Source organism: Megalobrama amblycephala, linkage group LG8 (genome assembly GCF_018812025.1).
Source record: "Megalobrama amblycephala isolate DHTTF-2021 linkage group LG8, ASM1881202v1, whole genome shotgun sequence".
NCBI classification, from domain to species: domain Eukaryota; kingdom Metazoa; phylum Chordata; class Actinopteri; order Cypriniformes; family Xenocyprididae; genus Megalobrama; species Megalobrama amblycephala.
In genome coordinates, this window is record NC_063051.1 from 13,580,930 (window position 1) to 13,602,070 (window position 21,141).

The 21,141-nt window shown below is 35.8% G+C and overlaps 2 protein-coding genes across 4 annotated transcripts in view; one reads left to right on the top strand and one right to left on the bottom strand.

Annotated features, from left to right (window-relative positions):
- Positions 1-941: 941 nt before the first annotated feature.
- hemk1 (HemK methyltransferase family member 1) lies at positions 942-13,923 on the bottom strand. Its single transcript, XM_048199525.1, has 11 exons — positions 13,654-13,923; positions 13,365-13,541; positions 13,091-13,182; positions 11,450-11,543; positions 11,166-11,297; positions 11,007-11,071; positions 10,837-10,886; positions 5,291-5,396; positions 5,091-5,186; positions 4,219-4,329; positions 942-1,751 (listed from the first exon to the last, which is right to left on the bottom strand). Exons 1-11 carry the CDS (start codon positions 13,714-13,716, stop codon positions 1,709-1,711), a joined length of 1,029 nt encoding a protein of 342 aa, XP_048055482.1. The 5' UTR covers positions 13,717-13,923; the 3' UTR covers positions 942-1,708.
- A 6,262-nt stretch (positions 13,924-20,185) lies between these two features.
- srgap3 (SLIT-ROBO Rho GTPase activating protein 3) overlaps positions 20,186-21,141 on the top strand; it is a 113,181-nt gene continuing 112,225 nt past the window's right edge. For 2 of the 3 annotated variants that reach the window (XM_048199530.1, XM_048199531.1), the window contains exon 1: positions 20,190-20,793. In XM_048199530.1, coding sequence (XP_048055487.1) covers positions 20,727-20,793 — 67 coding nt within the window. In that variant the 5' untranslated portion in view covers positions 20,190-20,726. Of the gene's footprint in view, positions 20,794-21,141 lie in introns of all 3 variants that reach the window. The other variant, XM_048199532.1, reaches the window with a different exon arrangement.

Below are 21,141 nucleotides of genomic sequence, written 5' to 3' on the forward strand. Positions count from 1 at the left end.
AATCAAACAATCTGACTCACTCCTCTTCTAAGTACTGGCTTTCCAGTAAGACTATCAAACAAGGTCATTCAGTACTGTAATCTCTGAATAATAGGATTATTAGATGAACAAATGTGCATGTAATTGCGGTGCAATTTAGTTAATTTCAGGACAAAATGAGTGTTATACAAGATTATTAGATGGCATTCTGATTGCATCCTGATCCACGGCCATAATTGTTTCACAGCTGAACACAATGTCCAAGAAAAGATGAAAATTTCTGTGTATTTACATTATTATGTAGTGATTAATTGAAAATAAATATATTAACATATTTAATATATTTTTTTAAATATTCTATTTGTGTTTTATAAATGAATAAATATAAGCCTTGATTAAATAGATTTTAAATCAAAATGTTTTTTAAATAAATTTAACAATATGCGATTTTTAAATACTTTCCATTTGTAATTTATTAATGAACATAAGCAATATTTTAATCAATACATTGTTGCACTTTTTATGTTACAGGCAGAGCTTTGGTTATTTTAAATGCCTAAAATTGAGAATGACAAGCTGAGATGGACAAGAATAACAAAATATTAATAATGAGAAGCAAAAGAAATATATGGGAACATAAAGCATTGTTTCCTCATCCTATTTTTCTATTTTTCTCATAGTGAATCTTTCTTACTGCGCACCGTGATTAGGACTTCCCAGAAACCGAGGCAGAGCTTTCTCTGAAACTCGATCTCAGTGCTGCGCAAGCTTACATAAATTTGCTGGTGTCATAAACATGTAAATAACCTTTATGCGCAATAATACATGGAAGAACAGCATTAAAAATGGTCATCGATAAGAATTATTTTAACAGTTGCACTGCAAAATGTTCTTATTTAATGATCTAATCGATAAGATTGCCATAGGTACAAGTATTAATTTATCAGCAAAGACAACAAAGGTATTATAAAAAATATTTTATTCATTATGGCATTGCATGTCTACAAGTACAATAAATATCAAATGATTCTGCAGTATTTTTATACACATTACTAAAACAGAGAATAGAGGCAGTGCATGTAAAATTAGGTTTCACTTGTTCAAAGACAAGAACAGACAGATTTGGTGTATACTTGTATACATTGTGGTAGTGGAGCATGTCAGGTTTGTCTGTCTGTCTGTCTTTGTGGGCTAGCTGAGCGAGTGAGATAGCGGCAATGGGCCAGCTGTTTCGCAGAATGAGCGCATTACTTCCAGGGAGAGACTAGCGCGGGGTTGGGAGGGGGAGTTCTTAGAAAAGGCCTCAATAATTACCTTCAGCCTACTGCACCCTGACACTTGCACAGTGAGCACAAACTCACAATCAATGCAATCTCACCACAACAAACCACAGCCACACACACACACACACACGCTTACCAATTAAAAGGAAAGTGAACATAGAAGCTATAACAACAATAGGTTACAGCACAAAACAAATAGAAACCCGTAGTCTGCGAATTTCAGGAAGGAGATTCTTGGTAGGATTGGCAGGTTTTTAACAGTGCATGCTGGGAACAGGCGGGACAGTGAGGAGACTGGCAGTGTGCCACCTTCAGTTTGACTAAAGGCATTTTAAATGGGCAATTGCTTATGGTAAAATCTCTAGCTTTACTTAGTATGGTGTCATACCAGTCAAGCGATCATCTTCCTGCAGTCTTTCCTAATGTATTTTTCTCTGTCCTTTGTTTTAGTCATTGTCTCCTTTCTTCTGTAAAATGCAAAATCGTGGCCTGTAAAATAAAAAAATACAAATATTGTGTTTATCAGTAAACATGTGATAAAGTTGACTCAGCATCCAGAGATAACAGGGCACTTGAGTTGCCTACTGAGGTTGCATCAGTTTTTATTTACAGAGTCAGTTTGACAAACAAACAAATAAATAAATAAAAAAAAATAAAAAAAAAAATATATATATATATATATGTTTTTAAAAGAAGTTTCGTCTGCTCACCAAGGCTACATTTATTTAATTAAAAATACAGTAAAAAACAGTAATATTGTGAAATATTATTACAATTTAAAATAACTGTTTTCTATTTGAATATATTTCACAAAGTAATTTATTCCTGTGATGGCAAAGCTGAATTTTCAGCATCATTACTCCAGTCTTCAGTGTCACATGATCCTTCAGAAATCATTCTAATATGCTGATCTGCTGCTCAAGAAACATTTAATGTGTACAATTGTACAAAATATTTGTGTACAATATTTTTTTTCAGGATTATTTGATGAATAGAAAGTTCAAAAGAACAGTGTTTATCTGAAATCTAATCTTTTGTAACATTATAAATGTCTTTACTGCCACTTTTGATTGATTTAATGCATCCTTGCTGAATAAAAGTATTCATTTCTTTAATTTCTTTTCAAAAAAATAAAAATAAAAATTCTTACTGACCCCAAACTTTTGAACGGTAGTGTATAATGCTACAGAAGCTTTGTATTTCAGATAAATGCTGTTCTTTTGAACTTTCTATTCATCAAGGAATCCTGAAAAAAAAGTACACAACTGTTTTCAACATTGAAAATAATCATAAATGTTTATTGAGCAGCAAATCAGCATATTAGAATGATTTCTGAAGGATCATGTGACACTGAAGACTGGAGTAACGATGCTGAAAATTCAGCTTTGCATCACAGGAATAAATTACTTTGTCAAATATATTTAAATAGTACACAGTTATTTTAAATTGTAATAATATTTCACAATATTACTGTTTTTTACTGTATTTTTAATTAAATAAATGTAGCCTTGGTGAGCAGATGAAACTTCTTTTAAAAACATTAAAAATCTTAGTGGTTCCAAACTTTTGGACTGTACTGTAATATATATATATATATATATATATTTATTTATTTATTTATTATGTATGCATATAAAATATCTTCTGCATACAAAATATATCTCCTTATATTATCTTTTTTGTACACATACACACACACAGGCCACTTTATTAGGTATACCTGTTAAACTGCATGCATTAAGCCATGGTCAAGACGAATGAAGTTGAAACTGAGCATCAGAATGGGGAAGAAAGGTGATTTAAGTGACTTTGAATGTGGCATGGTTGTTGATGCCAGATGGTCTGGTTTGAGTATTTCAGAAACTGCTGATCTACTGGGATTTTCACACATAACCATCACTAGGGTTTACAGAGAATGGTCTATAAAAGAGAAAATATCCAGTGAGCAGCAGTTCTGCGGGCGAAAATGTCTTGTTGATGCCAGAGGTCAGAGGAGAATGGCCAGACTGGTTTGAGCTGATATAGAAAGGCTCAATAACCACTCGTCACGACCGAGGTATGCAGAAGAGCATCTCTGAACACACAACATGTCGAACCTTGAAGCAGATGGGCTACAGCAGCAGAAGACCAGACCGGGTGCCACTCCTGTCAGCTAAGAACAGGAAACTAAGGATACAATTTGCCTGTTCTGAGAATCTCGATTTCTGCTGCGACATTCAGATGGTAGGGTCAGAATTTGGCATAAACAACATGAAATCATGGATCCATCCTGCCTTGTATCAACGGTTCAGGCTGCTGCTGGTGGTGTAATGGATGTATTCTAGGCTCACTTTGGGCCAATTGAACATCGTTTAAACGCCACAGCCAACCTGAGTATAGTTGCTGACCATGTCCATTCCTTTCATGACCACAGTGAACCATCTTCTGATTGCTACTTCCAGCAGGAAGTAGCAACTCAAATGTGGTGGAATGGGAGATTTGCATCATGAATATGCAGCTGACAAAATCTGCAGCAACTGCGTGATGCTATTGCTGAGGAATGTTTCCAGCACCTTGTTGAATATGCCACAAAGAAATAAGGCAGTTTTGAAAGGAAAAGGGTGTCCAACCCAGTACTAGCAAGCAGTACCTAATAAAGTGGGTGTGTGTAATATATATAGAGCCAAATTTTAGCATCCCCTGAATTTTTCAGTGTTTTTCTTTCATGGGAACACTAAACAATAATAATTAGTTTTAACAATCCACAAAAGACAAATACCCAAGTACATATTTGCGGTTGAGCAAGTAACTCCTCTGTAACATGGACTCTAAGAGCAAACATTCACAGAATTAAAATGTATTACTTTTGAGGGAAAAAAAATCCACACATCTGACAGACATCTGTAGCAGAGCTTCATTGAAATCAAGGAAACAACAACAAAACAAAGGACAGGTCATGTTAACAGAAGAACCTGACCTGTTGGTGAGGTCACAGTGGGTTTCCAAATAAAGCAACCACGGCATCATATCCTCTATCAACTGCTGAATGACTGGAGGATGGCATGGGGCAACTTCGAGGTAAACACGCCTGGGCAGACAAAAGCATTGCAAAGCAAGGGAGGAAAAGGTTGGGTGGACAGGATGCTTTACCATGTAAACAATCTCGTAAGCCATTAGTCATGAAGAATAGTACGTCTGAGACGGAAAACCTGAAAGCTAATGCTAGGATAACCCCGTTCAATAGAGGTTCTCAGTATCTATGAAAGGACAGCATGTGTCATTTCTGCGAAAGAAACAAATCTTGACTGGACACATAAGAAACCGTCAAGGAAATCTGAAACCCTATATAGACCACTGGAAGTTCACAGCATGCACTAACGAGAAAAATGACACGTGCAATGCTCTCCAGTGCTTACAATTTTATAACTCATCCGTTCTATGAAATGCTTATTGAATTTGTCATTTTACAGGCATGGAACTTTACACAAGACAGGTTTTGCAACTGTCGTCACCAAAAGCTAATTGTGCTTTTGTGTATGCGTGTGCATATGTATGTGTGTGTGTGTGTGTGTGTGTGTGTGTCTTGGGAGTGATGAGGGTGGGAAGGAGTACTGGGAGAACGATCTGATCCCTGGAATACTGTTATCTACTGAACTACAAAGAACTGTGTAGCACTTGATTCCCTGAAGCATTTAAGATATGCTGGGAAAGCTTCTTAGCGCGATTATTCCATACTATTTATACTGCATTTGGCTACAAAGCCATTCACACAAGACTATTCAAAAGAGAACCAGACACTCTGCCAAACCACATATGATGGCTTCAGACAAACACACACTTCTCACTTACCCTTGCTTTTTTAAGAGCTTAGAACCCAGACCTAAAATTGAGCGAATCACAGACAGCCCGTCCAAACCCCCGTCCAATGCAGCGTGGTCTTCAAACCTTCCAGGGAAGAGATGGGGCCGTTTAAAAGGTTACATGAGGAATTTTCAAACACACGTCAAAGGTTAAAGCACACGTTGAGTGTGTCCGCATGTTGGCCTAACCTGAATATCTCTGTTTGTAAAGTCTTCATGTCCTGGCTGAGCAAGTAGGGAGGGTTGCTCACAATAAAGTCAACGGGGTCACATTCGCTCAGTATCGCATGTGCATCTGGGAATACAAAACACATTTTGTTTTCTCGTTGTCATATGTAAAACACATATTTGCACTGATGTGGCTATATAACTATATTAGAAAATATCATTTATATGGAAATTCAAAGCTCGAAACTAAACAACAATGTTGGCCAATGAGGAAAATAATTACATTAATGTGGAATTACATGCTTGTAATGTCTGGGATATATTCAGTTCAACAGGTCACATCAAACACTATCATAATATACATACATCAACAGTAAAGTTTGGGATCAGTAAGATTTTTTTAAAGAAATTAATATTCAGCAAGGATACAACATTTATAATGTTACAAAAGATTTTAAAAGATCAAAGCAGCATATTAGAATGCTTTCTGAAGGATCATGTGACACCAAAGACAGCAGTAATTCTGCTGAAAATGAATTTGCCATAACATGAGTAAATTACATTTTAAAATATCATAAAATAGTAAAATAGATAAGTTATTTTAAATAGTAATATTTCACAATATTACTGTTTTTTGTTCAAAAACATTAAAAAATCTTCCTATTATCGACCCTAAACTTTTGAGCGGCAATGCAAATATTATTTATAAATAATATAATCTGTGTTAGGTTCTATTTGTATATACAGTACTAAAACGGTATTTGATTTTTTTTCATATAAAGTAGTGGCCAAAAGTGATGTTTGGAGGGGATTGGTTTTTAATGACCCTACAAGTTTGATTAAACCATCAAAATATATGGGAAAATATTTTAAATATTTTAAATATGAGGGAAGAGCAAAACACTAAACTTGGTATTTATCTAACAAAATGCACAACTACACAATATGCCACTACTGAATATACTGTACGCACATCCATATGATATATTACTTATAAACACTGCCAAAACAAATACATTTGTGTTAATGATCCATGAAACTCCTGAAATGCCTCCATTTATGTTTGCTAGCTCAATAAAAACAACACTTACAAAGATCTTTAACTAACATTTCCGCAGAAGTACCTTCATTTACGTAGTTATTGCAGTGCAGCGAATAAAGAGAAAACAAGTTCATCTCAGAGCCTAATAATAGTAATGTGGGTAGGTCACACAGTTAAAAAATCTGATATTTAGCATTCAGGAGGGCTGTTTTTAATGCCATCTAGTGGGAAGAGAAGCACAAGCTTTAACAGGAAAAGCCCAATAAATCCCTGGAATTAGCTGAACATTTCCATGTCACTACCTTAGAGGCCCTTCTAGGATTTGGGCTGAACCGTCTGGCTCGATCCCTCAAAGACTCGATTATCTACTAGCACACAAGTCGCACTAATTCTAAATAAATGATGAATTATGCACAAGGTTCACAATGACTCTTTGCACTTTTTTCATGGATTGTAGGTGGAAATTTTGTGGCATGGATTTATGGAATAATAGAAATGGAGCTTATTACCGGCAGCTGAAAGCATGATGAAATTAGCCAAAATATTTAGAAAACAAACATGCAAGGAGAGTGGGATGCATAAGAATGGATGACCGACATTCAAGTTCTACAGAAATCCGTGGAGCTGTGAATTACGTGCAGGTCTACTTGTGACTCATGCACTGGTCAGTCATAACAAACAGACAGAAAGAAAATGGGACAATCAAAAATGCCAGTTACTCCCTCATGCTGCATTTCCTCTCCATTCATTAATCACTAATTTGCAAAGAAACAACATGTAATGCACATCTAGTCTTGATCTGACTTTAAAAGGATAATTCACCCAAAAATGAAAATTCTGTCATAAATTATTCACCCTCATGTCGTTCCAAACTAGACTTGTGCCGATATTCGGTAATGCGATAAATCGCGATAATGAATATGCACGATATTGGCATTTCAAAATACCGTAAATAATAATTTATTACCAATTATTATTTTTTTTATAATGCAATTAAGAATACTTTACCCATCAAACGTATAAAATGCAAAACAATGCTGCATTCTGCGTCAAAAGAACACGCGCTCAGATGTAAACAAACCCAAAGTACATGAGAAGCACATGGCGGAACGAGTGAAGGAGACGTGCTGAATGAAAGTGCACGTTCACTCTCTGACAGCAGAGGGCGCTGATGGAACAGCAGAATGCAGCGGTTACCACGGAAACCGCGCAAACAAAGCAACTGCGCTAGTTAAGTTTTTAAAATGCTTCAAACAGCCATTAATTTTTTTGTAATCTCAATGTTGTTCATCACCAAATACTTGAAGACTTAAAAGTCTATTTTCAAACCTTATATTTTAATCTGGACTACCTCATGCCCTTATTATTAGAAATGTTCTGATTATTTGGTATTGTTCAGAAAAAGTTTGAAACATATGTCTTCATTAGTTAACATTTTAATTCATTATTACCAAACTGACAATAAAAATACTTATAAAGTATTAAATATTCTTAGTTAATGTTAATTTCTTAGTTACTGTTTAATAACATTACTAAAATCAAAAGAGCTTATTTAATGGACCTGAGAGAAAAATAACAATAATCAATTGTATTTCTTAACTAACATTAACAAAAACTAATACTTTCTGTAACAAATGTAGCTGTTGCTCAATCTTAGTTAATGCATTAAATAATGAGACCTTATTGTAAAGTGTTTCCTGTTGTTCTTTATAGCCTAATTCTTTTGCATTATAATCGGTTTGAAAATTTTACTTTATACAGGGAGTGCAGAATTATTAGGCAAGTTGATTTTCTGATCATATTTTTTTCCCAAGCACATTTTACCAATTCCAATCCACATCAATCTTAATAACTACTATTAATATTGTTTTTATCATTTATAAGTGTATATAATTGTTCATGAAGGCTGGAAATGAAAAATACCTTATATTCAGGTGTGCAGAATTATTAGGCAAGTTTTCTTTTACAGGCAAAATGAGCCAAAAAAGAGATTTAACTCAGACTGAAAAGTCAAAAATTATTAAATACTCATGAGAAGGACGCAATACTAATGCAATACTAGAAATTGCAAAGTTAAAGCATGACCAAGGGACAGCAAAATGCTCATTGGGTCAGCGGGGTCAGACAAAAACAGGTGGAAAAGAAAAGACACATGTTAACTGCAAAATAATTAAGAATTAAGGTGAAGAATTAAGTGTGAAACCATCAGGAACCCTTTAGTCTCCAGCGCCACCATTTTCCAGAACTGCAACCTACCTGGAGTCTCCAGAAGTGCAAGGTCTCAGGATCTCAGAGACTTAGGTTAGCTAAAGAATCCTAAAAAATGACCTGCACTTGATAAGAATCACAAGCTGAAGTGTTAAAAATACATGAAGACTGGGTTTTAATAGGGCTTATAGACAACAGCTTGAGAATGACTCCTGATGGACCAGCACATCCTCTTGTACCACTGTTTGAAGAATTTATCCAGAATCTGGCAGTAAGGTGTTTGAGTTCCTTTTAGTCATCTCTTATCCTGAAATGTCTGTCTTGCAGAGATGGACTAAAAATGATCTTCAAAACTTACTGCCAGATTCTGGAAGATAAATTCTTCAAACAGTGGTACAAGAGGATGTGGTGCTGGTCCTTCAGGAGTCACTCTCAAGCTGTCTGTCCAAGGCTAAAAAACCCAGTCTTCATGTATTTTATAACACTTCAGCTTGTGATTCTTATCAAGTGCGGGTCATTTTTTAGGATTCTTTAGCTAACCTAAGTCTCTGAGATCCTGAGACCTTGCACTTCTGGAGACTCCAGGTAGGTTGCAGTTCTGGAAAATGGTGGCGCTGGAGACTAAAGGGTTCCTGATGGTTTCACACATAATTCTTAATTATTTTGCAGTTAACATGTGTCTTTTCTTTTCCACCTGTTTTTGTCTGACCCTGCTGACCCAATGAGCATTTTGCTGTCCCTTGGTCATGCTTTAACTTTGCAATTTCTAGTATTGCATTAGTATTGCGTCCTTCTCATGAGTATTTAATAATTTTTGACTTTTCAGTCTGAGTTAAATCTCTTTTTGGCTCATTTTGCCTGTAAAAGAAAACTTGCCTAATATTCTGACACCTGAATATAAGGCATTTTTCATTTCCAGCCTTCATGAACAATTATATATCACTTATAAATGATTAAAAACAATATTAATAGTAGTTATTAAGATTGATGTGGATTGGAATTGGTAAAATGTGCTTGGGAAAAAAATATGATCAGAAAATCAACTTGCCTAATAATTCTGCACTCCCTGTATATTTTTTGTGTAGTGTATTATTGTATTAATCATTCAGAGTTATTTTTGTTATTACAAAAAGAGTTCTTAAACCTGTTATACTATGACAACACTTTTTTTGCAACTTATTTCAATATCGTGATAATACCGTATACCGTGATAAAAGCTTCAGCAATTAATCGCAACATGAAAATTTGATACCGTCACATGCCTATTCCAAACGCGTAAGACCTTCATTCATCTTCGCAAGGCAAATGAATATCTTTTTGATGTAATCTGAGCGATTTCTGTCCCTCCATTGACAGGTACACAACTATCACTTTGACGCTTCAAAAAGTTCATAGAGATCGCGTAAAACTAATCCATATGAATTGAGTGGTTTAGTCCAAATTTTCTGAAGAGACTCGATTGCTTTATATGATGAACAGATTGAATTTAGGCTTTTATTCACATATAAACATTGATCAGCAAACATAAACAGAAGCTAAACCGAACTTGCTTGATGCGCGAGAACAAACCTTGAGCTTGCGGAAGCTCAAACGTGCTGCATCATGACACAAGAACGAACCTCATTGGTTCTCGCACGTCAAGCAAGCATGCTTGCACTTCTGTTTACCACAACTGATGTGTGTGAGGATGAATGTTTATTTGTAAATAAAAGCCTAAATTAAATCTGTTCAGTGTATAAAGCAATAATGTTCCTTCAGAAAATTTGGACTAAACCATATATACCATATAATAATTATAACCAGATATAATTATGGATTTTTTTCTTCCAAAAATGCATCGCTTCGCTTCAGAAGGCCTTTATTAAACCCCTGGAGCCATATGGATTACTTTTATGATGGACTGATGTGCTTTTTTGGGCTTCAAATAAATGGCACCATTCACTGCCATTATAAAGCTTGGAAGAGCCAGAATATCCAACTGTTTTTGGCTGAAAGAAGAAAGTCATATACATCTAGGACGGCTTACAATTATGGGATAATTTTCATTTTTGGGTGAACTATCCCTTTAAGTTTGCACTAAAATGTTCTTATGACATTTTGCATTCTAAAGTCATGTTAAAAGCAGTTAAAAATTAATCACCAGATAACAGTCAGTGACTTAAAATAGACAAGTTGCCCAGAAATGACGTTTGTTTGTTGTGTGCTGACCAAAAATTGCCACTTTCACAGAATGTCAGTCTTACAATTATAACTAACTGATATGTCATTGCAGAGTGGGATTTTTTTTTTTTTTTAATGTCATTTGCATCATTCTTACCCTTAATCACATCTAAATGGTGAACATCTAGTCTGTCCTGCAGACCAAGTCTGGAACAAACAAAAGAGGATAACAATACATAATAGTCAAAATAATGAATCATCAAGTAATAAAGCTCCATATATGGAGGCTTTATATAGTCGACTGTGAACGAAGGTGCTGGCAGTCACCTGTTTGCATTTTCCATTGTAAGACATACTGCTGTCTGGCTTTGATCCAAAGCAAATACCCTGAGCTTAAAGAATCATGGGTACAGATGTTACAGATGACATGCTACATTACTCAGAAGAGCAAGATAAATAATTAGGAGAAAGACACTGAGTGCAAACCTGTGGAATGCTGCGTAGTAAACTAAGAGAGATGGCTCCAGATCCACAGCCCACCTCCAGACCTCGTAAATCAGTCCTGTGCGATTCCCCCTGTATCAACTGGAGATCCTCTAGAACCAGACTAACCAGCTCCTAGATGCACACAAACCAGCGGGTCCAAACGGAAATAAATGTTTTCAAACACACAGTCTGTGTTTATCCAAAAAGCCACGTCCATTTGAAGTCCACTGTCAGTTTGTTGCAAAATTCAAACACGTGCTAAGAAGGTGACTGAAGTTTTTCACCTCTGTTTCAGGACGGGGTATGAACACGGGACGCTTCATCTTCAGGGTCAGGTCTCTGAAGTCCCATTCCTCAATCACATACTGTACAGGCATCCTAAAAAAAAAAATCTATCTTCTCAGAGGCTTTTATAAATTGTTTTCTGTGATTACATGCATAAGATTCTTTTTCAATAATCAGCTAATTTTAACCAGCGAATGTCAGTTCCAAATCTATCAAAAAAACATGTTTTATTGGAAATTTAATGAAATATTGTATTAAATGTGTCAATTTAACATTTTACAATAAGGTTCTACATGTTAACATGAACTAAAAATGAAAAATACTTCTAAATTAATTTTAATCTTAATGATAAGTAATCTGTAATCTTATTGTTAATTTCAGCATTTAATAATGCATTATTAAAATCAAAAGATGTATCAGTTAATATTATTTAATGAACCTGAGCTAACAATGAAGTGTTGAAGTATTTTTATTAAAGGTGCACTATGTAAGATTTTCTGTCCGCTAGAAGCCTATTCAAAACAAAGGCGTAGCTTGATGTCGGCAAGTTTGAGCACGGAATCTCGGGACATGTCTTCACATCACAGCCGGTGGAAATAATTAGGATAGAACTCGGGAAGAAATCATGTTCATGGATGCTATTATTAATGTTACTCTGGTATGAAGCAGAGCAGGACCGAGTGTTGTGGGAGCTGGAGTGATTGCGCAACACGCCTCACGAGCAGCAGAACTTTTATTAGTCGCCAGCGCTACTTCCGCTTTTCCAGTCATGAATATGAGGTAACACAGCTCTGTTTATCATATTAGATACATTTGAGTGTGTTGAAAATGATGTTATAACGTTACTCTGTGCGTTCACTCGGCGAATGCTGTGAAACACTGTTGCACACTGCAGTAAACTAGATCGATTTTAAAATATCATATTAAATGCTGGATGGCTTGTGTTGATAAATGGCATGCAATTAATTTTAAAACGTATTGTATGATGGAGAAAATTCTGTATTACTGTTACTAAAAATAAAGCTGCATCTGATTATGCTATGTTAGCTACTTCACAAAACAGTGTTTTTCTCTGAGGAATGGTAAAGCATGGTACTACGCGGGTATGATGCAATTGACAGGCGACTCCTCACACGTCCTGGAGCCTTGGTTAAAATTGCAATTTTCTCACGATTTACAAATAGTTGGAAACATTTGGGATATTGTAAGTACTCAAGTGAACAAAATATAGAACACTGGCCTAGTGGTTTTTGGATATTTTACTGCAAAATTCTTACATATTGCATCTTTAACAAACGTTAACAAAGATTAATAACTGTACAAAATATATTGCTCATTGTTAATGCATTATCTAACCTAAATTAATGGGATTATTTTACACTGTATTTATTATCTGCATTGTATTGCCATTAAAAAACATACTGATTGACCACTAGTTTTGTCCCCCACTAGACATAAGTAAGCAATAATCAGTGGGTGGAATAAGTTAAAACTCCTCGGAAATGGTTTAGTGTTAATCTTAGAAGGTAAATGAATGACAAATAACAACTTTAATGAAGTTCCGTGAAGGCCTTCACGTGTGCGTACGGGGTCTTACTCATTAAAAAAGTCGTAGTGAGTAAAAATGTAAAATGTAATACCTTGTTAGGCGTTTGGAGCATAATTTCCACACTCTTTCTATTTCCCTGTCAGTCAGGGTGTCTCTCAGCCTTTTCCTCGGCACACGTTCCAGCTTTCAACAAAGAAAGACAAGGACACGATGTCATGGTAAGGGAAAGAAGTATGCGTACATTTCTCTTAAACAGTTATTTTACACATTGTAACAACACACTAAATGCCTCCACACATTTTTTGTTTGGAACTTTTTCAATGTATCAAAAAAAAAAAAAAAATCATGGGGTGACAGAAACTCACAGTTTTTTCGCCAAGTACATGAGATATTATATATTGACTAGAGAGGAGAGGCTCCGAGATGCCGTGCAGCGTGAAGTGTCGAGCCCACAGTCTGACGGCCTGCTCTGCTGTGACACTACATGCTGCTGGAGGAGCAATAGCGCCCTCTGCTGCACTTGACGACAACCTCACAACACTCTGCAAAAACCAACAGCACATTGTCACTGTCACACAGTACACATTTTTTGTTATATGATTATTTTATTTTTATAATAGTTATTGATAAATACATAGGAGATCAGGCACTTACTCTCTGTTTTGACACTCCACTGCATCTGTGCATTAATCGAAACCAAATGGTCTTGAACATCATCGTTCTGTACTGTAAGCTAAGTAAACAAACAAACCGTAAACGTCGTACTGCTTTAAAGTCCCCGTGAACCAGAATTTGCAACCGACTTTACTTCAGTGGAATAGCTGTCTAAAGAAATAATGTAACATGCATGTGTTTTAGCTCTTGGTGGATCCAAGTAACATCGGATACCATGTGCTCCGAATGCCCGAATCGTTCTTTTGAGTCGGATCTTTTGAATCGGTTCAACGGGGCAACAAAAGTATTCATTTGAATAAGTTCGTTCACAAATGGACTGAATCGGCCTTGTTTTTGGTTTTAATTAAAAAAAAAAAAAAAAAACTACAGTCAGGGTGTACAATGAATATAAATAATATACATAAATAAAATTTAAAAAAAAACTGACAAACTAAGATAGAAATAAAGTTAAATAAAAAACATATCAAATAATGTTTACAAACAGAAATACATTTAGAGCTTTCTTATTTTTAAAAACATAACATTGTATTTATTCCTAAAATTATTTTATTGGCATGGATTTCAGATTCCACTTTGATGACGGAATTCACTGAATCGGTTTAAATGAACCGAGTCGCGTACATGAAGCGGAAATCCCGCCACTAGTGAGCAATGAATGCTCTTATATATTTCAAAATAAAAGCCATAATAATAATGTAATACGACAACCAAACATAAGGAACAAACCTTTTCCTTGAAAACGCAATATTTTGTTTATTGTGTTTATGATAAACTCTGTAATTAATTGTGTTAAACTGGATGTAGTACGTTTAAACTTGATTTCAAACCGTGTGATTTTGACAATACCACTTGAGGGCGCATTGACTTCATATAAACGCATTAACTTCACAAAAATTGTTGTATCTTGTCCTACAGTGTATTATATGAAAAAAAGTATATTGATACATAATGTGTTTACAAAGAAATGTTAATAACTTTGAGACACTCTTTTTCTGATTATGTCTCTTTTCCTGGTTAATTTAAATTGCTTTTGGTATTTCATTATATACTGTTAACAAATTCTACTTTATTCAGCTTTTAGTATTGTTGGTGTACATCTTGGAAATACAGTTTTAGTTCGTGCATATTATCCAATATTTTGAAAACAAACTTCAAAGGCACTAGTTATGAAAAGACTTGTTGTCTGCAGTGTGAGCTGGAGAAGAGAGATCACGTGAGGAGAGACTGGATTGGGGGATGGAGAACTGGTGCTGTCAGCCAGATGGGACTGATTGTTATTGTGTGCTGCAGGGGTTGCAGTGTGTAACCCCAGTCTAGTTGTGAGCTGCACCACACATCATTTCAACCAAAAGTCCTGTGTTTACCCTGAAACACTGTCTCTCAGATTGAACACTCCTTTTATGAATAAACAGGGATGAGTTAATAAAAGTCAGATTGAGATATGTGGAAGTGAAAGTAGGAGGACTGACAGGAACGGAAAGCTATAAGGGAGGTTACAGTACAATACAGAAGGAAGGAAAATGTCAAAGTATTAAAAGAAAACAAGACATATAGAGCTTTTTAGACTCATTTTTGTCCTTGAAGCAAATCTGTGATAATAGCTCACAGTGTGTGTGTAATTAAGGGAAACTGATGATTCCTGCCAGGAGTGAGTATGCACTGGTTTGATAGCCTCTGATAGTCTACAGTTGTTTTGAAAACTGCAAACAATTATTTTTTATATCATTACTGTAATGAAGCCAGGACAACATTTGAAATATTGTTGTATTTGTTTGACCTACTATTATAATAATATTAGATATGTAAAGTTTTCAATTCAATATAAATTTATTATAATATTATAATAATATTTATTATAATATTAGAATATCTAAATATTGTTCCAGAACTGTTTAACTTTGACAGCCCTAAAATAAATTTTAATGCTTAAAAATGTAAAAATTTTGTAAACATACACAACACAACAACATACACAATTTACAATTATTAAACTGATTTTGTTCATAATATTTTTGTCTTTTGCTAATATGACAGAAATAATCTAACCTGAAATCATTGCACAATGACAGGGAATATCCCATTGCAGCTGAGTGCCAGATGTGGATGATAAAAGAATGGTAAGTATATGCAGGAAATATTTAGGATTTCTAACCTGCTCTTGGCATTATACTTTGGCTATAGTTGTGACTGTAACATTTCTGTAGGATTTTGCCTTGTTTCCTCTTGGTATGTATTGCAATGAATATGAGCAGCTGAAGGTAAGATTTCATCTTAATCCTCTAATTTCCTTAAGATAAATTAGTAGCATCAGATATTGTACTTGTAATCGAAAGAAAACATAAAACTGTACATGCAAACATTTTTTCCAAGCTTCTTAATGTGTCCAAATTTCATTCATCTTCAGTCGCCTAATAACCTGGCATTGATCCAGACACAGTCCTCTATGGCACATATATTCTCAGCAGTGACTCATTCTGGTGTTTTGAGCCTCTCTGAGGAAGCTCTCTTTCTCTCTGTGTAATTCTTCAAGCTGAAATACTGAGAAGAACTTCACAATGCTGCTTTGTCCCTCAAAAACACTGAAGTCATAGTTTCCCAGGCTGCTGCCCCCTGAGATGCCTAGAAGTGATGAAGCGAGAGGAGGGGCACGGAGCTTGGTAAATTGCTTGGTAATTTTGTTGCCTTGAACAAAAGGGTACAAAACGTTATTGTGCCTCTGTAGGGATGTTCATTACCCCAGTAATAGCCCATGATGTTATATAAAATGTTCCCCTGCCTCCTTCACATTGATAAAAGGTAGGACAAAATCAATCAATCAATCAATCAATCAATCAATCAATCAATCAATCAATCAATCAATCAATCAATCTATCTATCTATCTATCTATCTATCTATCTATCTATCTATCTATCTATCTATCTATCTATCTATCTATCTATCTATCTATCTATCTATCTATCTATCTATCTATCTATCCTGTAACTGTCTGTCATTCTAGCTAATGTTTGTTGGATCTATCTGTCCTTCTCTCTGTCCATCCATCCATCCATCCATCCATCCATCCATCCATCCATCTATCCGTAGATATCATGCTAATAAAGTGATTGTTCATTCTATCTATCTATCTATCTATCTATCTATCTATCTATCTATCTATCTATCTATCTATCTATCTATCTATCTATCTATCTATCTATCTATCTATCTATCTATCTATCTACCACATGGAAGAGAAATGTCACAAGACATGAGAAAGAAAATAATTTCTTTACACCAGAAAGGTGAAGGCTAAGAAGATCAGCAAAGCTTTACTTATCAGTCAGAATACTGTAGCAAAAGTGGTACAAAAATTAAAAAAAAGATGGAACTGCAACAATCTCACAGAGACGTCCAGGTCGTCCATGGAAGTTAACACCTCGACAGGAGCGTCTTCTGATGAGAAGGGTTGAAGAAAATCGGGATGCAAGTTCACTGCATGTTATCTAAAGAAGTAGAAAGCCAAACTGGGGTGATAAAATGCCGTGATACAATACGGCGTACACTGCAGAGGAATGGCATGCATGGGTGCCGTCCACAAAAGAAGCCTTTACTAAAGCCCAGGCACAAAAAAGCCCACCTAGAGTTTGCCAGGGCCCATCAAAAATATCTTAATTTGTGTTCCAAAGATGAACGAAAGTCTTACGGGACTCTATACTCTGGAGTGATGAGACCAAGATAAATGTTTTTGGAACTGATGGTTTCTAAACTGTATGGCGTTGCAAAGGTGAGGAATACAAAGAAAAATGCATGGTGCCTACAGTGAAACATGGTGGTGTCAGTGTCCTTATGTGGGACCGCATGAGTGATGCTGGTGTCGGGGAGCTGCATTTTATTGATGGCATCATGAATTCACAGATGCACTGCTCTATTCTGACAGAGAAGATGCTACCATCACTTTGTGCCCTTGGTCGTCGTGCACTTTTCCAACATGACAATGATCCTAAACACACATCTCAGGCCACTGTTGGATTTCTGAAAAAGAACAGGGTGAAAGTGATTCAGTGGCTCCTGATCTGAACCCAATCGAACACCTATGGGGAATTCAGACAAGTTGAGCATCACTCTCCATCCAGCATCCAGTCTCTAATACAAGTCATTCTTGAAGAATGGACAAAGATAGATGTTACAAAATGTCGCCAACTTGTTCATTCCATGCCTAGAAGACTTGGTGCTGTCATTAAAAATCATGGAGGCCATACAAAGTACTAGATGTAGTAGTTTTTGTTGTGGGGTGTACTCATTTTTGCATCACCCTAATTTGAGTAAAACTGAAAAATGTGTAATATTAACCTTACTTTCATTTTATAAGTTATACAGATCTTATATTAAACTTATTCTTGTCAACAGTTTGGAAATTGTTTTTGTGTTCATTGAGATATTGTTTAAAATGTTACTTTTCAAAGGGGGTGTACTCATTTACGCTGAGCACTCATCTATCTATCTATAATCTTTTCTATTGTTTGTTCTGTTGTTTGTTGTATTTGTCTATCTATGACCTTTAAGGCCTTGCTACAAAATTTAAATTCAGCAATTGAAGCAATTGAAAGCATGAAAATTGAAAGCATGAAAGCATTCTCCATCAAAGTCTGGATGGTGTACAGCCTTGCTTTGGTAGTGATAGTTATTATTTGCTTTCCTTGATACTTCAAAACACAAAATATGACCAAACATATGGTGGCATTGATTATGCTTCATTCAAAGATCAATAATTAAGTTCACCTGAAGGCTGCATATTGATATCATAAAAATTCTATTTTCACATCAGAAATGCAAACATACACTGTTTGCATATATAAATTCCTGAGGTATGCTTGTGAAAGTGTGCTTTGAAAAGGTCAAGTGTCTTGTATATCAAACACTGCTCAAGATGCTCGTATTGGTTGGCTTCAGAATCACTTAACTTTTTTTGCTTGTATGGAATAGATCAGTGATAATATTAATGGTATGTTAGTGACACGCACAACCCACAGCTACACATATACTGCAGAGTAATGGAGCAGGAGATGCTTTGCTAAAAAAATTACAACATAACAGATGAGATATAGGCCCTATGTTATTTCTCACTATGTATTTTTTGTGCAAAAGCTATTTGACTGTATTGGAAGGCTCTGATGCCCATATAGCTATTAATTTTGTAGCTAGATTCTAAGCTCACATCTTATGTAGAATTTTGCAGTGTCACTCAGACCACGACCCATTTCACTAAGAGCTTTTCTCCTGCTCTGCAAGATCACAGATAAAATGGCATGATGACAGAGCTATGATGTGGGTCTCTGAGACCGCAGGTTTAAACACCTCGCTGACAGGAACTGTCAGACCACCATTTCACTTCCTAGAACATCAAATCTTTGAACATCTCTGACATCTGAATGAACAGAGCCTTTGTCATGCTCATTGCTTTTGGACATTTTTCTAAATTCATCTTGAGCACTCAAGGTTATAGATGCAAAACAAATTAGATGTTAGATTAATACTTCCAAATGCATTAAAACATCATATTATGTAAATCAAACTAATTATGAAACACCCACAGAATTAAAAAAAAAAAAACTTGTGAATTGAACATCTGTGCTGTTTGTTCCCTTAAAACATTTCCCTTCATGCTTCATTTTAGACCTCACAATGTCCTCATGAACGGCATGTTTGGAATGAATGGAGTGTTAAGTGGTTTAGCAATTAATAAAACTCATATTCTCCATTGTCCAGGTAACTACCATCCTTTTAACTATATCCTGACTAAACTGAGATACTTGTGATTGATAGTATCTCTTCCCTGAAGATCCTTTCATTCACTTTCTACATACTTCAAGCATTATGAAATGCATTTCACCCTCATGTTGTATAAAGTCCTTATTTGTGTTAATATTTCTGAATGACCATCGTGGCTGTGCTCAAGTTAGGTCTCTCCTCTGCCTATACAAGAAAGGTATGAATTAAAAGTCAAATCAATATTTTTTGTCAATGTAATTTGTCAACACAGACTAACCACATAGGATAATGTACAGTTAGCTGGTCATTATTGCAGAATAAACACTCAAATCAGTATTTCATGTACATTTATTTATTTATTTGGTAAGTAGTCGGATTAATATACAACCTACTGGCTATTATTGCAAAATAAACCCTATTCTGGATTATACAATCTCACTATGATCACTCTGATGGAGTTCGCATGCTTTGCAATAATCACCAATTAACTGTAGGCCTATATGTATTTATTGTCATTTGTGGCAATGATGCATTTATTGCCTGTCTTACAGGTCATTGTGTGAAGTGTTGGTACTCACAATCTTTTTGTGTGTACAACTTCATATTTTAGTTATGAGAAATGGGACAAAATACAAACACGCTGATACCTCTGAGGAAAATGATACCTTGAGCTAAACACATCGGCTTCAGAGAATGGAAGTGTAAACGAAACGCCCTGTATGTGAGAGAGTGCGTTTGTGTGTGTGTGCCCTGGGAGGGGTGCATATGGAACTGATTGGATTGGTTGAGGGAGTGAATTCGACAATAGGAGGAGTCACATACGACGCTCGGGCGCTATTCTGTTCTTTGCTTTGCCTGCTGAGATTCTAAATGCAACGGAGCCCAATCAAGATTATGCCATCTCAACTCTTCCTTTCAGAGCACGCGGACATGAGGACCACATAAACGGCATGGACACAGACACAACGCTGCATCGTTCATACCGAAACCTCTTCTTGTAGGTAGGAATTGTATTTTCTTCAGTCACTTCAGATGGCAGATCTTGAGCAAGGAGGAGCAGCCTCTCCCCGAGCCCAGCAGCTCTTCTGAACGCGAGGGTTCGGATCTGAGAAAGCGCAGGTGTGCCCGGGGTGCTTTCTTTGCTGAAGGGGAAAGTATCAGGATTACCAGCCGATGTAAATTCAAGGACACTTCTGATAGTAACTGGTGAGGAAGAAGGGAAAAAGCTGCAAACTGTGACAGTCGGGGGCTCGCGCGAAAGGCTCAACATATCACTGGATTCTACATTTATACCTCAAGAAAAATGTCATCTCAGACGAAAATTAAGAAAGACAAGGAGATCATTGCGGAGTATGAAACGCAAGTGAAAGGTATGTAGGCTTGTCTTTTATGAATCGACCTGAGGAGTTTAGATGAACATCATCTCACTTGGCCTGTATAGCGAGATACTTGGATGTTTACTGATCCTGCTTCTCTAAATAAACAAAGATTACTTTGTTTTGCTCGACTGTGTAAAAATTCAAGCCTTTTTAACATTCATTCCTTAAAATTAGCAGCTATTTTTGGTTACTATAGGCTAGTAATCATCCATGTTTTTAATTTAGTATATTTATTAAACTAGTAGGCTACTTATTTATTAGATGCTAGTAGTCTTATTCCAGTCTTCACTCTATTCTGTTAGTTATTAGTAGGCTAGTTTTTCCATTATATACTATATT